Here is a 21151-nt window from a genome sequence, read left to right as displayed (position 1 = left end):
CGGTACCCTGGGAAGGCGCGTGTTACATGGCAGCAAGGCTTTGCATGGCCACCAGCAGCCTCACCATCCCTTTCTTGTGTCTCCTAGGTCTCGCATCCGCCGGGAGCTGTTCATCGAGGAGATCCAAGCGGGAAGCCAGAGCCAGGCCGGGTCGAGCGATTCTCCTTCGGCGAGAAGCAGCAGAGCCGCTCACAGCTCAGAGGGAGACAGCTGCGACGGCGTGGACGCGGAAGGCCCACCTGAAGGAAAGCCGAGCGGTCCGGAGGCGGACGAGTACAGCAATGCAACCACAAAGTCTCAGGGAGGGCAAGCGGAGTCGGCTCTGGAAGCGGGGGAAGAGGCACTGCCTGGCGCCAGGCCTTCGGAGAGAGCGGAGCCGTTCCTCTTGGGAACGGAGAGCCTGGAGGACACCGACGACGAGGGCAGGCTCAGAGCGCCGCGCCAGAGCTCTCCAGCGGGGTCTCAGCGTTCGGGAGAAGCTCTGGAGACACTGCCCAACTCCGCCACGGAAGGGGATGCCTCTACCTCAGCTGCCTCCACCTCAGTCCTTACAGGGGAGAGCTCCTACAAGTCAAAAGAAAGTTCAGAGAAAATCTCCAGCGTGCCAAGTACGAGTTCGACGCCGGCCGCAGGCTCGCAGAAAGCCAACTCTCTCCAGAGCTTGTTCAGCTTCTCCGAGGCCGCGAGCTCCAGGAACACGCGAGACAGCTCCTTGAGGAAAAAGAAAGCAGCAAACTTGAACAACATAATCCACCGCTTGGAGAAGGCCGCGAGTCGAGAAGAGGCTGTCGAGTGGGAGTTTTGAGATTAAAACTCGCCCAACTCTGGAGAGCTGGGAAGTGAAACTGGACCTCTACTGGTTTTATTGTGTTGCGCACTTAACCGCCCTGCGGGCCACAGGGCAAAAACGCCATAGGCCAAGGTGCATATAGAAAACAAAAGGAGCGTTAAGCCCAATTTATGTTTGTGTTTTCGAGGAAGAAAACTGAAATGTGTAGTCGAGCTTTTTTGTACCCTGAAGTGTTTTTATTATTGCCCTAAGTGATTTCCACAATTTCTGGAATAACTCATACAGCTTTGCCTTGTGCCCTCCTCTTTGGTGTGGGCTTTAAAAAAAAAGAAAAACGTTTAAAAAAAAAAAATCAAACCCACATATTAAAAGGGGGCTTTTTATCTGCCATCTAATGGCTACAGAGCGATAATACACTATTATCTTCTTAAACCAGGAAAAAAGGGGAGATTTTTCAAAAAAAAAAAGAAAAAAAAAAGAAAGTTTTTTGTAGCTGTTCAGTTGCCACTAAGAGATTGCACAGTCAACCGACTCTAAACACACTAGTTTGGATTCCTACATATTTTCAAGAAAAGAAAAGAATCTTGTTGTTTGAAACTTTGAATTAAAAAAAAAAAAAGAAAAAACACATTTACTCCACATATTTTTTAACAAAACAAAAAAAAAGTCACATCAGGAAAATATCTTAATTTGTGGTAGCTGACTTAGTGTTTTCTTGTAAGTGAAATAGAATATTGACACGTAGTGCACATTGTTTCATAGCTTTAACTGATTCTGGTCTTTTGCAGACCAGAATTTGTTTAATACACTCCATTTTAGGCCAAATCAGGACAAAAAAAAATCTGAATCTAGGTATTTTATAATCTGCTTTTTAACCTCTAACCACAGAGCACGCTGATCAGACCTCATATCTAGGAGGTTTAGGAGACAACTTAGAAACAGCATGTACTTGATCATTTCACTTGGTTCGTAGTGTACAGGATTTCCTTTCAGTAAAGTCAGATAGCTCAAAAAAAACGTTGGCCAGTAACATTTCAGCCTGCTACTTCGGGGACGTATTCTGTGACCCGAAACGTTCAGCTTACCTGGAACCGATGAAAGCGTAGTTCATGTGTACGACTGCTGTCACACACCACTAAGAGGGACTGGAGCTGCCTCAGATAGAGAAGTTTTCCTGCTGTAGGTGGCCATTTACTGACTCTCTTCCCACCGCAAGCACTGATTTTAAATATGTTTTAGTTGTGGGAAGCTTATTTTTTACGTGGAAAAATAGTACATGGCAATGACCAGACGGGCTCTTACCAGGATGGAAGCAGCCCAAACTCCAAACCAAAACGTTCATGCTCTCGAGTCCCAGTCTAGCCCATTCTGCCCTGCAGAAATACAGCCTTTTGCCATTATTTTATGCACAGGTTAGGGCTGATCAAAGTACAAATCAAATTCTAACTTGTCTCTAACTCCTCCTGTTGTCTATATGTATATGCGTGAGCATAGAGGTGTGTGGAAGGATGTGTGTGCGTGAGTGTGTGCGTGCAATTTTATACGTCTGTGTATTTTCTTACGTACTTGTGCACACATAGAGTGCATTACTGCCACCTTTTTTCAATAAGCTGTTTTATCAGTTATGGCTTCTACAAGTTTGCTAATTTAGACTCCTTTATTGCCATATCTTTAAAACTAACAATAGATGATTTCGGAATATATATATATATATAAATATATATATATATAATTTTTTTTTGCTTATTTATAGGTGCTGTATTTTATTATCTGATTGTTAGGAAGGGATGAAAGGGGGCAAATATTCTTTAGAGGGATAGACTGCCGGCAGTATTGGGTATAATTTACAAGATGTAGTTGTCATACTGTATATTATTGATTGAAGACTTTTTGACCGTATTGTGTATCATTGAACTTTTGTCTTAGGTCAGCATCTTTTTGATGACACTTTAATGGTGCATTCATTACTTCTTAAGTTTAATTAATATTACTTTTCTGATTTTGGGGGAGGGAGGGATGGGGAGAGGAGTTCCGACTTTAAAGGTATGTTCCCAATATTACACCTCAGTGTGCTTGTATTAATTCATTAGTAGGATTTTTGACTGTAAGATGTGAAACCACATTTCTTGCATGATGTTTTAGAACTTATGTATTTCATTTACAGTCTCTTAACATGCAACAGCAGCACTTAGCGCAAGTTTCACAAATTAAGAATCAGTACACTAAAATCAATCCTTTTCATGATTAAGAAAAGAAGGCTCTAGGAGGCTGAAAGGCAGGGATTTGTTTCCTCTTTTTACTGCTAGCTGTTTCAGGGTACCTCCTTGGGTACTGGGGACTTGTGATGCAAAACTAAAATCGAGGAACAGAGAGAGCAACGGCCCCTTTCTGTGATGAGCTGAGGAGATGGTCTGTAATAGCAAACACCAGTGTGTGACAGCCCGTACTGGAAGCGATTTTGGCTTCTTATCTGGAGTGCAGTTAGTCCACGGGAATGGCCAGCGAGGGAAATAACGTGGTGAAGCAAAGTGTTACCTCTCTGTATCTGTACAGTGGTCTGGTTTGACGTAAAAAGCACAGCTCCATCTATAAATGCGCGTCCTGGTAAAAGTACGCCTACCTTAATACAAGTCATAACAAGATGCGTCTTCAGCCATGAAGCAAAACTTCTGACGAGAAGACAGAGATATTTTATGTTCTGAATTTTTGTCTTTATTGTTCGGTTCAGGTTGTGTTGTGGTTGTTTTGTTTCTTTAAGTAATTCTAGGCAGTACAGTTGCCAGTCTGTTTCTACTGTCCTTGTCTGCTGATTTGAGATCCAGGTGCTTGATGCAGTCAAGTGGTTACTCTCGGCTTTCTCGATAGGGAGGGTGGTTTGTTTTTTTTTTCTGTTTGATCATTTTTTTTAACTTAATATTCCCCAAACTGTTCTTGTGCCTGTGTCGATATAATTGCATTCCATAATGCTTACTGAGAGCTCTTGCTGCATTATCCGACAGCAGAACTGTATTCACAGGTTGAACACAAATGCAGCATTTAAGGTCAATCTCTCTTCTTAATAAGCAATACGTAAGTGCCTTGAAACTTGTATCTTTTTTTTTTCCTGTTTGTTTTTAGATCGCTTTTCAGGTTTCCACTAGTTCTTTAGGGTTCTTTAGCATCTGCCCAGTTTTTAATGCTATAATGGTTTTTAAAATGCATATCTGTAGCTTGCCCTAGAGGAAATTTTTCTGTTATAACACTAACTGTTAATTCTAAGCTCCATTATTACATTTGAATCATGTAATTTTGCTGGATAAAGACAGCATTCACAAGTCAGAAGTCACTCCATCCTGCCAAGGGTTGTCATTGGCATCTATTATAAAATTAATCAAATCAAATGCTGTCAGTATTTCCTATATTTTTGGCACTTTATTAATGGCTTAGCTCCTTTTGTTCTTTCATATTTAATGATCTGCGTTGAATGTGGATTAGCCTGCTGAGATGCTGTGGGGGCGGCCCGGCCGCCCCGCTGGGCGTCACTCGGGGTCCCTTGGTGAGCGCCTTGTTCAGGGCACGGGCAGACGGACGCCCTCAGACCGAGCTCGTAGAGTTGAAGCGATGCTCCCAGCTGTTTGTTCCCGATTTTTAGCCAAGGTCACAGCTGCTTTTCTGTTCCATTGGAGAGCAAAATGGATTAGCTTGAACTACTGCTGAGATTCTCTTGTTGGAGATGAGCTACCTACTGGCTTTCCAAACGGGCAGAGTCCTCCCTGGTTCAGAGACTTCACTTCAGCAACACTGAAAGATTTTAGCTGTATTTCTGTTCTTGCGCGGCATTTGAAAGTAACGCTTTTAGGAAAAAATATGTATTGGAGTAACTTTTCTTTTTACTTGATTAACAGAAAAGGACAAAAAAAGTTGCAGGAGAAGAAATGCCAGAGAGTAGCACTGGGGCTTTTTCTGTTCTTCGGTCACTGCGCAGAAAGGTGAGCAGTGTTACAGAGGCGCAGGGGACCTGGGGCTTGTCCCATGGCATGGTCATTTTGCAGAGCATGGAGCCTGGTCACTGATGACATTTCTTCTCCTGATGGATAAAAGCACAGATAGTTTTCAGAAAAGCTGTAATGCCAGAGTCTGTTTTGTTCTGATTTGTTTCTCGAGGTTCTTTAAAAATAATTTGATCTTTCGATATCGAGTTCTGTGCTCTTCTAAAGCTGTGGATGAAGGGCCCAGGCTGTTGTAACACAAATACCTTTATATTGCAGCAAAAATTGTCGTTTTTCTTTCTGGATGGTTAGAAAAGGCAAAAGGTATAATACTTGTTTAGGTAAAAGTACGGGAAGAGTATTCCTTGGCAGAGGGGTCATCCAGTGTGACTGTCAATGCACTTCCATTTTTGAGGATACAAACTTCAGACGACAGGATTGCACATTACAATTGGCAGAAATGGTTCTAATTACAGTTGTTGATGCCGTAAAATTCGACCATTTTATTTATTCATTTGTAAAATGTCTCTAAATAGAGCCACGCTTTAAAGGAACCTTTATCAGTGCACCCTGTCTCTATCCTGAATTAGTGAATACTCAGTAAAAAACTCTTTGCTGTAATAAGAAAGATCAGTCATATAGTTAAAGAGAAAAAAATATATTTACATGTGCCTTTCTCATTAGGTGAAAGATCCTCACATTAGTTTTATCAAACTTGTTCAAATGGGAATGGTGTAGAGAAGGGGGTTAATGAATGCGACAATTCTATGCAATATTCTCTATCCAATTGCTTAAAAGTTGCTGGTTTTCAGTCCTTTAATGGGAGTAATAGTAAGCTATAGAGGTGCATCATTCTGGTGGTAACTCAAATTAGAAAGGTGATACATTTACCTAAATTAGGGTTGAGGGAGATCTGACAAAGTAATGTACTGAAATAATGGAAAATGGTAACAGTGATTGCAGTCCCCACTAGCACAGTTGCAGTCAGAAGTCTGTCATTTTCCATCTTAAAATTACGAATTCCAAGTATTCTGAAAATTTATAGGAAATAAAAATGTTTCTGGCAAAAACAGGGCTGGTTAGAAACAGGAGAAAATAATATTTTGACCATATATAAATTATGAGAATAGATGAAAAAAATCCCTTGGTTTTGGACACATCCTTGCACTTAAATCCAAATCAGTTTATTTAAACTGAAATGTTGCAGTAATCTGGACTAGTGCCTTTAGCAAGGTTGCAAAGAGATCAGAAATCTTACTTGGCAATTTGTTGCAAGCTGAAAGAAAAGCCGTTTGGTGCATGCAGATGGAGGGCACTATTTTTGCTTCATTTGTGTCTTTTTAACACGTGAGTTTCTTAAACTCTCTCTTCTTACTTCTTGACTCTGTGTACATATCCTAGAGTATTTTCTGTCCTAGAGCCACCCTGTGTGGCTGAGTCCTGTGCTGTGAGTGTTTCTTGAAGACTATCAGAAACACAGGAGAAGAAAAGTTGGTTCTTACGTGGGAGGGAGGGTGATTTCCCATTCACTAAAACCAAATGATGTCTTTCCCAGGAGTGAGCTGGGTTTTGACCCTGCTGAGACAATTTGCTCATATCCTCTTACTCCTAAACGTGACTCACTCAGCTGTAAAGCAGTATTCAGTTCACACACGCATTGGCCTGCTGCATTCCCCTTGCACTTTCTGTTGCCCCACTACTTGAACATCAACATTTTCTTCCTTTGTGTTGCATATACAATCAACTTACTAAAAAGAAAAAAAAGAGAGAATTTTAAAATTCTGTACAAAAAAAATATATTTTTTTTCCAGCGGTTTAAAATCTTGCTGGATGGTTTTAAATTGCAAGGAGAATCACTGGCTTGGAAAGCACAAGATCTAAGTTTCTTTTCTGGCTTAACCTTCTCGGTTTGAGAAGTGACCTAGTGGTCCCTGTCTCCTTTACGTATGCGTTTGAGCTCTGAAATGTAGAAATATTATTTCACAAGTAAGTTCTTTCCTCCCCATCCCTTTTGTGGGATGTATTGACTATGCCATATGTAAAATGTAGTTAATAATGAACTTTAAAGCAAGACAAGCCCTTTATGCTATGCCTAGGGACTAATCCTACATGACCAGGTCATGTACCCTACCCCGTTAATATGCAAGGATATAAAGTTTCTGTGCTCTGAAGGTGAAATTTATCCTTTTGGAGAAGGTTAGCATTAGGCCTGTGCACTTAAGTTTTCAAAAAAAGCCTTAAAATAGGTGTGTGAGTGGTGCCATCTCTCTCCTCAGGGATGATTTTCCCCCCAGTCCAGTGGTACTGTGGCATATGGGATGCAAGTTATTAGTTGTAAGGTCATTTCCCAGCTGAACAAAGTCATTCATTGAAGTTTTATTAGTGAGAACCTCTGGTACAGCCAAGGACCGAGGGCACCCACTTTCCCCACAACCTCTGTGTCAAACCCCAAACCTTGGCTGTCCAGGGAAGTATGCATTTCTACAACTAGTTTATGAATGAGAGAAAAATGGTCTGGTGCCCAGGGTTGGTTTTTCATTACTAGTCACAAACATACTGAGACACAAAAGTGCTTTAAAAGGAAATGGCCCCTTTTAAAAAATTAATGAGATTATTGTATTTTTCCTTGTCCAGCTATTCTACAAAAGGCAATTTCTGCCATTGTTCAGGCTTGCTTTATTTGTTTGATACTGGTAGAAGGGTTTTGCCACACTTCTGTTGATTTTTTATGACCAAAACCATTGGTTTCACGTTATTGTTTCTGGTTGTCTGTTGAAACAGGCACGTGCCAAGAATGACTGAATTCCTGACCATTGCAAAATAATACAGGAAACAGTACAGCAAAAGTAGATGGCTAAAGTCCCCACGATATCACGTCTTTGACTTTCTGTTTGATTCTTAGAGACACTTGTACGACGTAGTACAATCTTTATCCAAAGATCCATGGAAGTGGAGAGTCAGGCCAGGAGTTCCCTGCTGCTTCGGTGACACACCTGCTTGTGGCATAGTTACTGTGTAATTCTGTGGTAATGTTCATAACAGCACCATCTCTCTGTTGGTAACAGGAGTCATGGCATTAAGTCGTGTTACATCTTCTGGCGATGCGGGTAATGAATATGCATTTTTAGGAGTTGTTAAGTGTGTGTATGTACACGATTCCAGTACGGAAGCCCCCCGTATGTATAGTGTTTACATGCTTGGTCTCGGTGGGGCAATAGAATTGGCTACAGCCAGAATCATGAAATCATTTGGGGCATAGGTGAGTGGAGGCTTAAAACTACTCTGTATTTTAATGCATAGCATGCTGTTTTCCCATTTGTCAGATAAGTTCCGTGTTGTAAATGCAGGATTACCCATCTGAGAGGTCGGATTTCTTGAGATATGCGGGTTCAGCTAACCTGGGGAGGGAGAAGATCACGTTCAGAATACATAAAAATAATTCCGAGGGTCTGAGATGTGCAAAAGCCAGGTAATTTGAAATTAAGGGTCAAACTTTGTCTGTAACATCCCATAACAGTTGGTGTGAGGGTTTTGCTTTGATGTGGCCTAGGAGAAGTTAATATGCTAGATAGCTGCACAAGTAAATCCTACTCGGCTATATTTAGGTACAGTGGGAAGATGAAGAGTAAAGAATTTTGCCATGTATTGAAACAATTGCAAAAACCACTGATCAGTAAATTTAGCCAAGTAACAAATATAAGCAAGTGGTTTGTTCTTGCTTTCCCTGAGCAATATTCAAGTATTCTTGGGAATGAGATTGAAATTCTCTACTTCACAGTTCCTCTTGGAAGGCAAGTGCTGTGTTTTCAAGAGAAGAACTAAAACTTGGCACTTGACTTGCTCTGAAGTACAATCCTATCTCCAAGTAACTAAAAAAAAAAAAAAAGATGTTTTCTACAATCAGTCCTTCAGTCAGACTTCTCTGGCTTTTGTTAGTTTACATTAGACCCTTAGTACTATTTTGATGTATTATTTATGTGAGTAAATTATTACTAGCTTTAAAAGTGTTTCCAAAGTACCTAGTTACCTCTGGATGCTGGTACAGGCTCTGCTGCGAGTGCTTGAGCATCTGGCTCCTAAAGGAGACGTGTGGGGAGTAAGCAAGGTCACCTCTGTGTCGTACTTTTCTTTTTCCTTGAGCAGGGCTTCCATTTCCTTTCACCTCCTCAGGAGGTGGGGATCGTGGAAAGGTCTTTTGTGGGGGAAAGAGGTTAGTTTAGTTCGAAATGGTTTTATTTTAATTCAACAGGCATGTCATCAAAATCCTGTACGTTACTGCATTGCCCATTAAGTTTTTAGTTCTCGCTACTTTCCTAAAATGTAGTCTTTAACAAACTTTCTATACTTGGAAAGCTATGTGCCTTATTTTCTAATCTCTTCGTGGAGAATAATCTAAAGCACAGTGATCTAGATCGCAGCATTCACAGCTTTTCACTTGGGTGGGGGGAAAGCAAGCGCCAACCAAGGAGCACTTGCGCGGCCCAGCGTTAGTTGCCCCCTTGCTACTGAGCACTTCGAACACTGTGCGTTAAGTCTTTGTGCAATAGAAACTCTCACTCTGCATCTGGAGGCCCCGTCCGCTGAGCACAGGCGAGTGCAAGCACTGGGTTTGTGAATTCGGGTTCCTGACGAACAGCCCTGCCTGGCTTGGCTCCAGCAGCACGGAGGGCGCAGGCTTCGAAAGCCCAGCACTGCCCCGCGGCGTTAACGCTCCCAAGGCCCGTGCCGTGCCCGCAGGTCTGTCCGCCTTCAGGAACCGATGGTGGGCTCCTTGCTAACTGCTACGTGTCCTTCGTGCCATTGGGAAGCCGTGCCGTCTGTCTTGTCTTCAGGGCTGGCTGTGGGGGCCGAGGCGCTGTAGGGTCAGTCCAGGCGCGTTGGGTCTGGCGAAGCTCGGGCTTCCTCCCACCTGCATCCTCAGCCCTCAGCAGCACTGCTGTGTCACGCTCCAAGCTTGCTCTCTCTACAGCATCATAAGGTGAAATACGCAAAGGCGGTTTGTAATTAGGAAAACAATCTAACATTTCCTATTTATGAGATTAATTTTAACAGTTTCTTTCTTTTTTTTTTTTTTTTGAGGTTTGTTTTTATTTGATACGAACACAACAGGAGTATACATATCCTGTGAGCAGACATTGGAGAAAGTTGGATGGAGTGGGGTGCTGTCGGCTCGTATCCATATCATTGTGCCCCTGTTGTGTTTCCTAGAGCAATCATTTTTAAAAGAAAAAAAAAAAAAGTATTTTATCTAAATGCCTAATAAATAATATTATTTAAATAGTTTTAAAATAATTTAGGACTGAGAATAAGAAGCCTCAGTTGTGAGAGAAGAGACTTAAAATATACAGAGAGAGAAAATACCCTTAGCCTCCTAGAGCCTCTACTGAGAATTTCATGAAGATGCAGTGCCCCTTTGTCAAAGTACATTGTGATTTACTCGCGTGTTAATTTAAAATGAGAGACTGGTTTCCTGTGATGTTCATCTTTGTTGGCATATGTTTGAATTTCTGAATTCAAGGCTGATTTTCTTCTCATTCAAAGTTGGTCAAGATTTAAAACAAAAAACTTTAAAAAAAAATCAAAAAAAAAGAGGAAAAAAAAAAGAAAAAAAAAACACCTGGTGCAGCAGCAGCAACTTTTCCTGGTGTGAACTCTGGAAATGCACGTTGTAAATTGATCTTTGTCACGGAGGAGTTGTTTAAGTTTTCTTGCGGTGTGGAAACACGTTCAGACAGGCTGTCCCTGGCTAGGTAACACGTCACGAGCGAGCGAGAGAAAAGCTGCAGAAGCAAAAATGAAAACCGTTGCGCTAGAAATTCCCCCTGCTTGCGGCAGGGGAGCGCGTGTCTGCACGAGGGACAGGGCAGAGGGCCGCCGGTCAGCACCGAGCCGGCCGGCCCCACGGTGAGACCTTACGGTGGGCAAAGGGGGAAGGTGCTGAGCTAGTTGCAGGGCACATCACCACTTCTGTGGATTTGGAAGCAAATTTGCACTTTGCCTTTCGAGGGTGTCCCACTAAAAACCATCAGATGCATTTCCCACGCGAGTTTTTTTTTTTTTCCTTTGACGGAGTCTGAAAGAAAAGAGAAAACAAAAAAAAAAGCCCTATGGTAACGATTGGATAACCTCAGCAAAGAAAAAGCTTGTTCCTGTCAGAATTCTCTATGCATTTCTGTGTTGCAAAGCGTTTTCTGCCGTTCCTTTCACAAAAGCGGGCACTGTGCGCCCCACTCGCTGGAAATGCTCCGCGAATGTCAAATGTACGAATTTGGACGTTAATTCCAAAGCAGATGGAGGCTGGCTGGGGTGGGGGGGATGTTTCTTTTTTTTTTTTTTTTTTTAATTGTTTCCCTCATGTCCCTTTTCATTTTTTATTAAAAAAATTAACTCTTTGCATTTGTGCAATAACTACTTGCCATGATAATGGGCAGACCTTTGAAATGCCCCGACTACTAACACAGCACAAGATGAACTCAAACAGAAAGTGGTGTACTTTTTCCTGAGAACTTTTTTTTTTAAATAATAAGCTCAGTTTTTACCCCAGTGTATTGTGGTGTCTTACATTTTTAGCAGTATTTTATATTTTTTCTGTAACGCACTAAGTCTTAGATGTTTTTAGAGCTTGTTTGTTATATTCACAATCACAGATTAAAAAAAAAAAAGATCCTCACAAAGACCCAATTGACCAAAAAAAGTGTCATTTTTTTGTACAAGTAGCTTTGAGAAGCCCACATTGTGTTGCTGTGACTCATCTTTTGTAACATTTTATTTCTTGGTATTTGTTTAAACATAAAAAGTAAGAGTTTATATGGCTGGCAGTAGCGGGGAAGCGCTCCCTCCGTCAGCAGAATGGCATTGTTTCTTCTGTCTTTGTTTGGTTAGCCATATAATGTTTGTTCTCAGCACTGTACAACGGTCCCTATATGATATGGAGAAGCAATATCACTGTATGAAACTCACACGATGTATTATTATTATTATTATTCACTAGCACCCTAGGTGTGATAATTGAAGTAAATATCTTTTATACAAACACAATTACGCGTGGGCTGTCTTTATTAAGGTGAGACCTGAGTCCAAGCAGCAAACATTTACATTGGCGTTCTGACTCTGTCAGTGATGTCCAGGGGAATGAAGGGGCTGGATTTGGTGGGGATTTGTGTTAACCGTGGGGACAAAAATGTACATCTAATGTATCAGTTTCTGAGGGGAGAAGGGAGATGTTTTCAATACTTTCTTTAAGTGTTGGACTTCCAAACCGTATTCTTTTTCAGTGAAATTCAAGTGTTGTCGGTAAGAGGTGCACACCCAGCTTCACGGACAGAAAAGATGTGTTTTGAGTCTGAGACTGCAAGGGGGATTGTGCTGAGCACCAGAACAATATTATTAGCTAATTAAAAAACAGACAAAAAACAGATTAAAGAAATTGAGGTCAGAAGCGCTTGACATTCAAAAATGAAAATGGATACTTGGCTCACTCTTTATTTTTACAGATACTTTATCTAAAGATGAATTCATCTTCTAGTGCCTTGTAAGATGTTGTTCCTTTAAATACACTGAGTAGTTAAAGAGAATTTAAAATTTGGTGTTGGTAAGGAATTGATATTTTAACCCATCAGTTGAATTACATTTTAAAAAACAGTAGAATAAACCTCTAGCTTGAGTACTCTGGTTTTCAGGTAGAGTGTGTGTGTGTGCGTGCCTGTGTACTGCTCTTTTACCGGGCCTGCTGTGTCTGCTTTTTGAATTGTGTTTTTTGAATTGGAATTTATTTTGAGGGAACTAAGTTTACTTTGTCTCTTCCTTAACTGCATTAGGTTTGCACATTTCCTGTGTATTTTTCGCAACAGGCTGTAAGCACATTTGCTGTGTCCTAGGCTGTTTCCTATGGAGTAGGACATGCTCAGTGTTGCGGGAAGAGTTTTGGAAGCCCAAGTTGGAAATCTGCTATAGTGCTACCCCAAATGTTGAGCTAGTTATCCTGGAGATCGGGGAGCTGGGATGGGCTTTCCCCTCATGGTCCCTTCCCTCCAGGTATCGCAGGAACCCAGCCAGCTGGTTTCACTCTCAGCCCCGTGGCGCTGCGTTGGGTGCTTGCTTTTGCTCTCCCTCTTTGCCATCTTGAGCTTCGATAAATCCTGCAGGAGTGGGTCACTTTAAAATGGATCAAAAGTACTGTATAATGCCTTCATTTCTTTGTGAACATGTGCTTTCTGTTTTTGAAATGTCTGACCGGTTGTTCCACAGGTTGTAAAGGTTCTGGGCTTAACACTTTTTTTTTTTCCTACTGCTTAATGACCAGTCACACTGTTGATTGCTATAAATGGCATTGTCTTGTAGTTTTGTATAATTTTATCCTGATCACTTGAAGCTTGATGCTGAACACCTACACTTTTAAAGTGTTATTACTCAAGTTGGTTAATATGCATATTTATAAGTCACACTTTTCTTTAGGTATGGCGGTATTGGCACTGACGTACTAAAACCACGTTATCATCAAAAGATGCCTTATACTTGTGAAAGCACAGACCTGGTAGTGAAGAAGGTGGAGGGGGTTTGGTGTAGCTCAGAATCATGCACCCAGTATAAAACCAGACTGACTTCCTCAGCCTGAATCTTCAGAAGTTTATTTCTGGAAACTCAGAGGGCAACCAAAACCACAGGGTCAGGAGCAGATACCTAGGCTATTCCATGCAGGTAGCTGGATTTTATGCAACAGCTTGATTTTGTAGCCCCTCAGAAGGATGTTCAAAATGCCTTTTCAGGAGAAGCATGCGGTGCGTGATCCCACAGGCAATTCACATCAGCGCTGCAGCATGCCTGGGTGTCACTAATGTTTCTGCTAGTCAATAGCTGCTTCTGAAGTTAGCTGCTGTAGCAAGGGTGAGGTTTTACACTGGAAGTACTACGAGCATTGCTGAGTTACTGGGAGAAAGTCTCTTTTGTAATATCCTTAGGTATGGGGCTAAGTTAGCACCAGGTGAGCAGATGGGGGCCACAGGTACTGCCCATGGGCCTGCTGCTGCCCTGCAGCCAGCAAGAGGTGGTCTGGCTTTCTGTGGTGAGGGCCATGCAAACTGCTGGTGTGGTGCTCTTGGGCCCCACTCTTCCATTTTGAGCCGCTATCATTTTCTCCTAAGTGTTTCTGTTTTAATGGAAGTGCTGAAGAAATTGTGTACTTGCCAACAGAGGGCTTCAGAAAACATGATTTGATTATAGTAAAGCATTTTATTTTCTTTTTGCTCCAAGCTATGGGAAACTGATAAGAAAATTCAAACTGTTTTCTTGAACTCTTCCTAGTTACCCATGTAATTATCTTAGTACCCTTGGAAATAAGCCGCTCCTCTATGAAATCTCTCTCCTTACAGGGTGAATTTATTAAGTGGCACTGTGTTTCTTTTCTGGGGGCTGTTTATTTTGGAGTGGCTGGGCCAGGAGGAAGGGAAGGAGAAATCCCTCAACCCTTCCCTTCCCGGCAGGCCCTCAAAATTCCAGAGACGTGGTAAAAGGAAAGGGGGGAAAGGAGGGGAGGGAGCAGAAATCGCGCCTGCACCTCCTCCCCCAGCAGCTGGCAGAGAAAGGCCAGGAGCTGGCAAACAGCTCCTTAATGACAGCCCAGGGGCGTCAAAATGATCCATCCCTCAAAGTGTGGGGCCCCTTGATTTTTCAGGAGCCATTGTTTCCACAAGCCTTTAGGTTTGTGCCCCTCTGTGTGCTGTGGCTGGCCAAGTCAGGCCAGGCCGCGGAGCGGTGTAGAGGAGGCCGCCATGTTATGCGGTGTTCCCTCTGCAAATCCGGCCTTGGGCCATGAGGTGCTGTGAGGAATGCCCTCATCTCCCTCCCCTTGCTCTGCCCCAACGTCACCTTCACAGTTGTGTCTGAGGGCACTGATGAAGTCTGCAAGGGAGTCTCCTCCATTGTGGTGAGCACAGCAGTTAGGGTGAAGGGCCTTTTCCCTGTGCTCCCAACCCTTTGTCACCAGGGCAGAAGAGGTCTCAGACTTTGTCCTCAGGCTGTGAGGTGTGATCTGCTTCCTACTGTCCCTATTTTTATTGTATTTTTGACAGTACATGGAAGTAAAAATAAGGTTTGCTCTTCTTGCCTTGGCTAGTGCCAGTCCTGGCTCTTGCCATCCAGGTCTGCGCACCTTCTGCAAGCAGCCCCAGAGGACATTGCTGAAGGTTCTTGATGTCTTCACCTGCAGCCTCTGCCTTTGCAGAGCAATCATTGCACTTCATCCCTGGAGCTTTCCCAGGGCTAGTAACAGTGGCTAAAGATTAGGTAGATGATGCCTTGGAGTTTCCTGTGGCTTTTAGAGTTGTCATCATCCCTTTCTTTTTGCCATCTTCTTTTTTTTTGGTCCCTTTTGAGAAAATGTGCAAATCTTGTGGCAGGTACAGAAGTAATAAACGAGACCAGCCTGATTGGTTCTGGTAAGCAAAACTGCAGGCCAAGATGATTCCCAGACTAACACCATCTGGGCATGCTGGTTACTACAGGTGCTCTCAGAGCTGTCTGAACTTTCTTCCCTCTGGAGATTTCTAGAGAGGTTGCTTCAAAATGTCCCAAAAGACCAATCCTTGTGTGACTTCTCTAGTGTTGGTGGGCTTTCTGGAGCACTTGACTTGCACCTCCACTATCTTTATTCACTCTTAGTAGATTCTTGGAAGAATATACACCCTTCGGGTGATGGTGACATTCCTTCTTTGCCTTATGAGGTGAGGTGGACCCCAGAAACAGTTCAGCTGGGCTTCTCTGCTCCAACCTGCTTATTAGCATGTACTTCCGAGCAGATTTGCACCACAGAGGACCCACTAGATTTGAGAGGCAGGGCTCTGATGCCTCGAAGTAAAGAAATGTTAAATCCTTCCCTGCCTTCTTACCCTGTTTCTCAGCCTGCTGACAGCTCACAGCAACAGCAGCTCCAAGGAAGGGACTTTGCATAAAGTTAAGACCGAATTAATGGTCCCCATGCAGCTGTGGACCATGCAGAAATGCTGTCCCACACTACAGAAGGGCCAAGAAGGAACTGGAACTGTTGAAATGTATGACATGAAAAGGCCTTTAACAAGACTCTGTTGTGGGAAGGATTTTGGCTCTGATCTTTTGTTCCTTAGAAGAGGACACAGAAAATCATCCAGGACAGGATCTGCAGCATATGGACACTGCCCTCTCATCCCTTCAACTACAAAATGCAGAGTCAAGTCATCTCCCTGTGATTCACCTGGAAGGGGAGCAGGACTTTGGGCAATAATAGTACCGTCTTTTTCAGACTTCCTTAAAAGCCAAATGCCAAGTATTTTAAAAGCCTGAAATTGTGCCTTAATTTATGTATAAACCTGGGAGCTCTGGCATCAGGTAGAAGTGGAGCTGAGATTTTGTTGGCGTGGAAATTTTCATGGGAGACAAATGCCAAAAAGCCTTAGCATCTGCATGGTGAAGAACGACCATTTCAACTTCTGAGTAACTGTCCTCAGCAACCCGGTCATTAACCAGAGCGGCCCAACGTGGGGAAAGGCTGAGAGAGCTGGAAAAATCAAAGGACCCAGCTCCTGCTGCTTTTTTTGGATCTCGCACCTCGTCCTGGCGCGCTCAGGCACCAGTGTTTGTGTTGAGCGAGTCTCCGGCTTTGAGCCTGGGTTTCTCAGCCTTAAAGTCAAGGCAGTCCAAGACTTGGTTATCTTACCATCATCTTCCTTCCAGTCAATAAAATAGGCTTAAAACCTTTGAAGTACTGGATTTCAATGCACTACAGTTGACTTCTGAGAGGGTAGATTTCAAAGAAAGCTTCAAGCATGCCACATCATTTCTCTTCTTGTTTTCTTATATTTTTACAGTTATGTAAATCCGGGGAGGCCAGACAGTAACGGAGGCAGATTAAAAAGTTACCATGAGGCAAATGAGGGTGTGAACGTGCAGAGCATCAGCTAATTTGCAATAACTGCCCATGTGTGTGCTCCTACCCTGCAGATCCCTTCAGCAATATCACTTACCTCTCATTTCCTTCGGGCTAAGAGGATTCACATGAGCAGTTACTGCAGTCTCTTGGATGTGTAGCAAGTTACAGCCTATCTCACCCCAAGGTGATTTATTCATCTGTCTGTATCCTCAGTAATCAAGCCACCATCTTATGGAAAGATTGCCTCTCATTTATTTATGTCTGGCCTTATAACTTCAAACTAAGTTGCTAGTATGTCTTAATTCTCTCCATCTGTGAAAACAGATGCTGTTTATTTTGGATGATTTGCCAAGGGAGTCCGATTGCTGGGGCTTGTTACAGGAGTCAAAGTTGCTGTTGCTCCGTGGCAGCACTGGGCTTGCTGGCTTCGAGCACTCCCGAAGAGCCCCTGCATCTGCCGGGCCCAGCGCTGTTCGCAGCGAGCCGCAGAGCCTGGTGCCTCGGGACTTTTCCTCGATACTCGCTGCAAGGATTTTTTCTTGCAGCTCCTGGAGGCACGCGAGATTGGCCATGTTATCCAAAATGGAAGCGTGAGGGGCATCTAAATCTTTTAGTCTCAACTTAGGACCGTTTGTTTTCTCTCTGCTTGAGATGCCACGTGGCCTGTCCGCACGGACACTTTGCGTCTTTCCAGAAGCACGCGTCTCTTGGCAGTGTCATCTGTGGCTGAACCCTTCAGGAGGCTGAACCTACAGGAGATTGCACCCAACAGATGACATCCTCAGAGCATATGGATTCAGCCAAGGCTCTTTTTAATCCCTCATTCGGTTTTGGTCAGGATATAATGCATTTCAAGAGCCTTACCAATATTATTCTTCCTTCCAGACAACCAATCTTTTTTGCAAAGGGCATGGTTTGTTGCAGAGGGCCCAATCGCTCCTTCCCCACTGAGGTTAGGTATTTCATCAGGCCAGATGCTGAGTGATGCAGAAAAAGTTTGAAGAAATCAGAAGTCTCCCTTCACCCATCCTGGGGGAGCAGGAAGATCTGACGATCCAGCAGCTGAGAGGTGAAGAGGGGAAGGCAACCAGAGTAGTCAGGCATAAAGGGGACCTGGGCTTTCCCCTCCTTGCATCAGATGTCTTCATGATTTTATTCTGGTGTTTGCTTTCTGTAAGCTCTGGTCAGGACCTCTGTTCTGTGCTACTTCATGTTTATTCAGCAACAGGGACCCTTGCAGCTTCTCCAGGTCAGTCGTGCAGGCTGTGTGGGAGGAGGCCTGTGGCTGATGTTTTGCTGTGAGGTGCTTCTCTTCTTGCCCAGGATTCCTAGGAAGGTCCTGCAGGGCTGTGGTGTTCAGGTGGTAGCCCAAGTTCAGCGGTAGGTAGCCAGAGGTTCATGGATTTACTCAACCCTCGTGTCTGTGTCAGCAGAACTGCTGGGAGTGTGGTTACAGAGACACCATGAAACTTTAATGAGCGATGTGTTACTGGCCAGCCAGGCCAGATAAAAGCTCAGGACTTCTGGATCAACGTCACGGAGGTTTTGGATTAGGAAAACCATGTCCCAGAAGGTTCCGGTTCACCCAGCCACCTGCTGATACCATCGCTAGTGCCCCGTACAAAACCCAGTCCTGTTCCCATGTGCTCAGCCACCTTGCCACAGACCCCAGGAATGTGTAAGAAGGGTTTCAGCACTACTCCTGCCTCGGGTACTTGCTTTCTGGGGATCGGGTGGAGCTGGCAAGGAACAACCAGACCTCCCAGTGCGGCACCAGGCAGGGCTGGTGACTTCGGGCCACACCGGGCCATCCAGTTGCTGCATGTCAATGCTTTTACTCGTAAAGCCATATCAGGGCGAGGCCTGGCATGTTGGAGATGGCTTCTCTCTTGCCTGAAAAGTCAGGGACGATTAATTTTGAGGATAAAGATACCGGGTTTTAAATGCCGGTTACCTCAGGGCTTCACCTTCTTTGTTTCATTATCTTCTGCAGCACCACTCCGTCCTCTGCAGCGTTTGAGGTATTTGCACATCTGAAGGGTCAGAGGCAGGAGGAGACAAAGGCAGATTCTCTTTGCTCAGCCTTGAAGCCTGGCATGACCTGGGGAATGCCTGCTGCTGCTGGAGGGGAGCGCTGCTGGCCTCTGACCTTCCGAGCAGAGAAAAGTTGTGATTAAAAAAGCTGCGAAGAAAGATACCGGGGCAGGGGGGTCGGAGGAGGCTCCATGCACTTCTGCATTAGACGTGGTTCCTGTCTTGTTTTCATGGCCCATTTGTGGAAGAGTGGCCACAGCCTTGGAAGTGAACCCCGGGGGAGGAAGGACGCATCTTTTCTTTACGAGTGGGAGACGAGTTCCTGTGCTGACCTTTTGCTCTCCTGAGCAAACTGCGAAACTTGCTCCATGCAACCCAAAGCAAAAAGATCATTTCAGAGAGAAACCAGGGAGCTGGGCACCAGGGCTGGGTCTTGCAGGGGGTCTGGGGTAGGGTCCTGGCCCCGCTCGGGCACGGTGCACCCGCAGCACCATCGGCCCCGTGCACGCCAACTGGGGCAGCCTTCCGCAGCGCTGGGCCCCACGGCCCAGGTTTGGCTAGGGAGAGCTTCCCAATTACCTTTTAATGCAATTTTAAGAGACAGTCAATTAAATAATTAACCGTAGGGAAGAGGTTTTCTTCTTTCCAAATCTTGTTAATGCAAATATTTCGCATCAGGCCACCCATGCTTCGGGAGCGCGGAGCCGTCCCCATTCCTTGCGGAACACCGACCTCCGCTGGGGCGGCTCGGATACTGCAGCTGCCGGGGGCTGAGCAGGGCTTTTACCTGGGCCTGCAAAAAGCAAACATGCAGGGGGAAAAAGAGGAAAAAAAAATAAATTTGTGCATTGTATCTGAGGCATAGGACCGCTCCCTTTCTCTGCAGACAGGCTCGGTCCCTTATGGATAATGCAAGATTCGCTTTTTGGAGAAAAAAGGGGAAAAAATTGCACTGGCAGAGCTTGTGCTTTGCAGGAAAGCAGCGTTTGCTTGGGTGTGATTTCATCCTGAGCCCAAATCCACCAGCGTCTGCAGGACCCCGACCACAGCCAGATTTGGGGCTGGCAGGACCGGTGGTGCCGGCACGGAGCCGCACGCCTCGCGCCTTCCCTCTCAAGTCTCGGGCATGGGCAGGCAGCCCCCCGGGCACAGCCCTGCCCTCGCCCCCCAGCACGGCGCTGCCTGGCTGCTGATAAAGGAGGGGTTTTGCCTCCCAGCTGCCTGGAATCCAGGCTGATAATTACAGCGGGAATTATCAGGGAGGGACTGGCACGGCTGGGACCTGAGCTTTCACCCACCTGGAAATCCAGGCACCGAGGGACGTATCCTGCGTCCCTGCGGCGGGGAGGCTGCCGGTGGAAAATGCTGGGGCTGGGATGGGGCTGGTCAGGTTCCTGCTGTGGGACAAGGACCCTGCTTGCTGATGTTCTGTGTTTTGGGATGCATTTGTGACCAGAGCAAGGTGCCTGCCCTGGGAGCTGGTCCTTTTCCTCTTGCTGCAGCTCCCTTCTGGCCCAGCCACGTCTCCGTGCTGCTTCACATCTGGGCTGGGGCTACACGAGGGGAGCCAGAGGCTTTGGGTCGCTCCTGGAGCATCCCACCCAGCGCCTGTTGGGGTTTAGGCATGGGTTTTTCTTGGGGAAGCAACTGGAAGGATGCTCCTCCATGGAAAATCAGATGGGCAGGGACATGGGAGCCATACAGCCTTCACCTGTGCCATGGGGCAGGGTTGATCCCTCCTGAGCCCAGCCCCAGAGACACCCCGTCCCCATCACGCTGAGGCAGGCTGGGCGAGTCCCCTTTGGAGCACACCAGGGATCACTGCTGTGCTCTTGACACCCCTAGAAATAGGGACAGAGCCCTGGAGAAATCGGGGTCGCTGCCCACAAGCCGGCTTCGGTGCCCCCGTTGGGGCTCTCTGCCCCTTTCTGGAGCCCCCTGGGTGCAGCACGTGTTGGGCCACCCCTGGGTGACAGCCCCGGCTCTGTTTTGCAGTGCGCTGTGCGGAGCTGCAGATCCAGCTGACGGAGGCTGCGGCCACGCTGTCTGGCCAGAAGGAGCTCGTCGCCAAGCTGGAGCACGACCTCAGCACCATCCAGACCCTCTCTGCCGTGCACCGCCCGGACGCGGAGGTAACCTTGGCTCCATCAGCCCCCGGGGACGGCTAGAGGTGGCCCCAGGGGTTGACCACTGCTGGTGGCGGGCCCACAGCAGGCATGGGGGTTGTTCCAGCTCCTCTTTTTTCTTCTTCTTCTCTTTTTCCCCTTTTCTTTCTTTTTATGTTCTCATTGTGCCCTTGCGCAGGACAGTGCTGGCATGGGAGGGGGTGGCACTGGGGAACCACCCAGTCCTTCTCCTCCCTGGGGACAGGATGGGTTTGAGGGCTGAGCATCGCCTCTCTGCACTGTCTCGGGATTGACCCTTGCTGAGCACCCATCTGGCAGTGATGCTCCCCCAGGG

General features: G+C 45.4%; 1 protein-coding gene across 10 annotated transcripts in view; it reads left to right on the top strand.

The window, feature by feature from the left end:
• CUX1 (cut like homeobox 1) overlaps positions 1-21151 on the top strand; it is a 268204-nt gene that overhangs the window by 238044 nt on the left and 9009 nt on the right. For 9 of the 10 annotated variants that reach the window (XM_068656095.1, XM_068656097.1, XM_068656092.1 and 6 more), the window contains one exon: positions 88-11796. In XM_068656095.1, coding sequence (XP_068512196.1) covers positions 88-805 — 718 coding nt within the window. In that variant the 3' untranslated portion in view covers positions 806-11796. Of the gene's footprint in view, positions 1-87; positions 11797-20686; positions 20824-21151 lie in introns of those variants that run through there. The other variant, XM_068656096.1, reaches the window with a different exon arrangement.

This window comes from Anas acuta, chromosome 19, assembly GCF_963932015.1.
Source record: "Anas acuta chromosome 19, bAnaAcu1.1, whole genome shotgun sequence".
Taxonomy (NCBI): Eukaryota; Metazoa; Chordata; class Aves; order Anseriformes; family Anatidae; genus Anas; species Anas acuta.
Note: the sequence above shows the minus strand (reverse complement) of the source record. Positions and strands in the feature narration are given on the sequence as shown.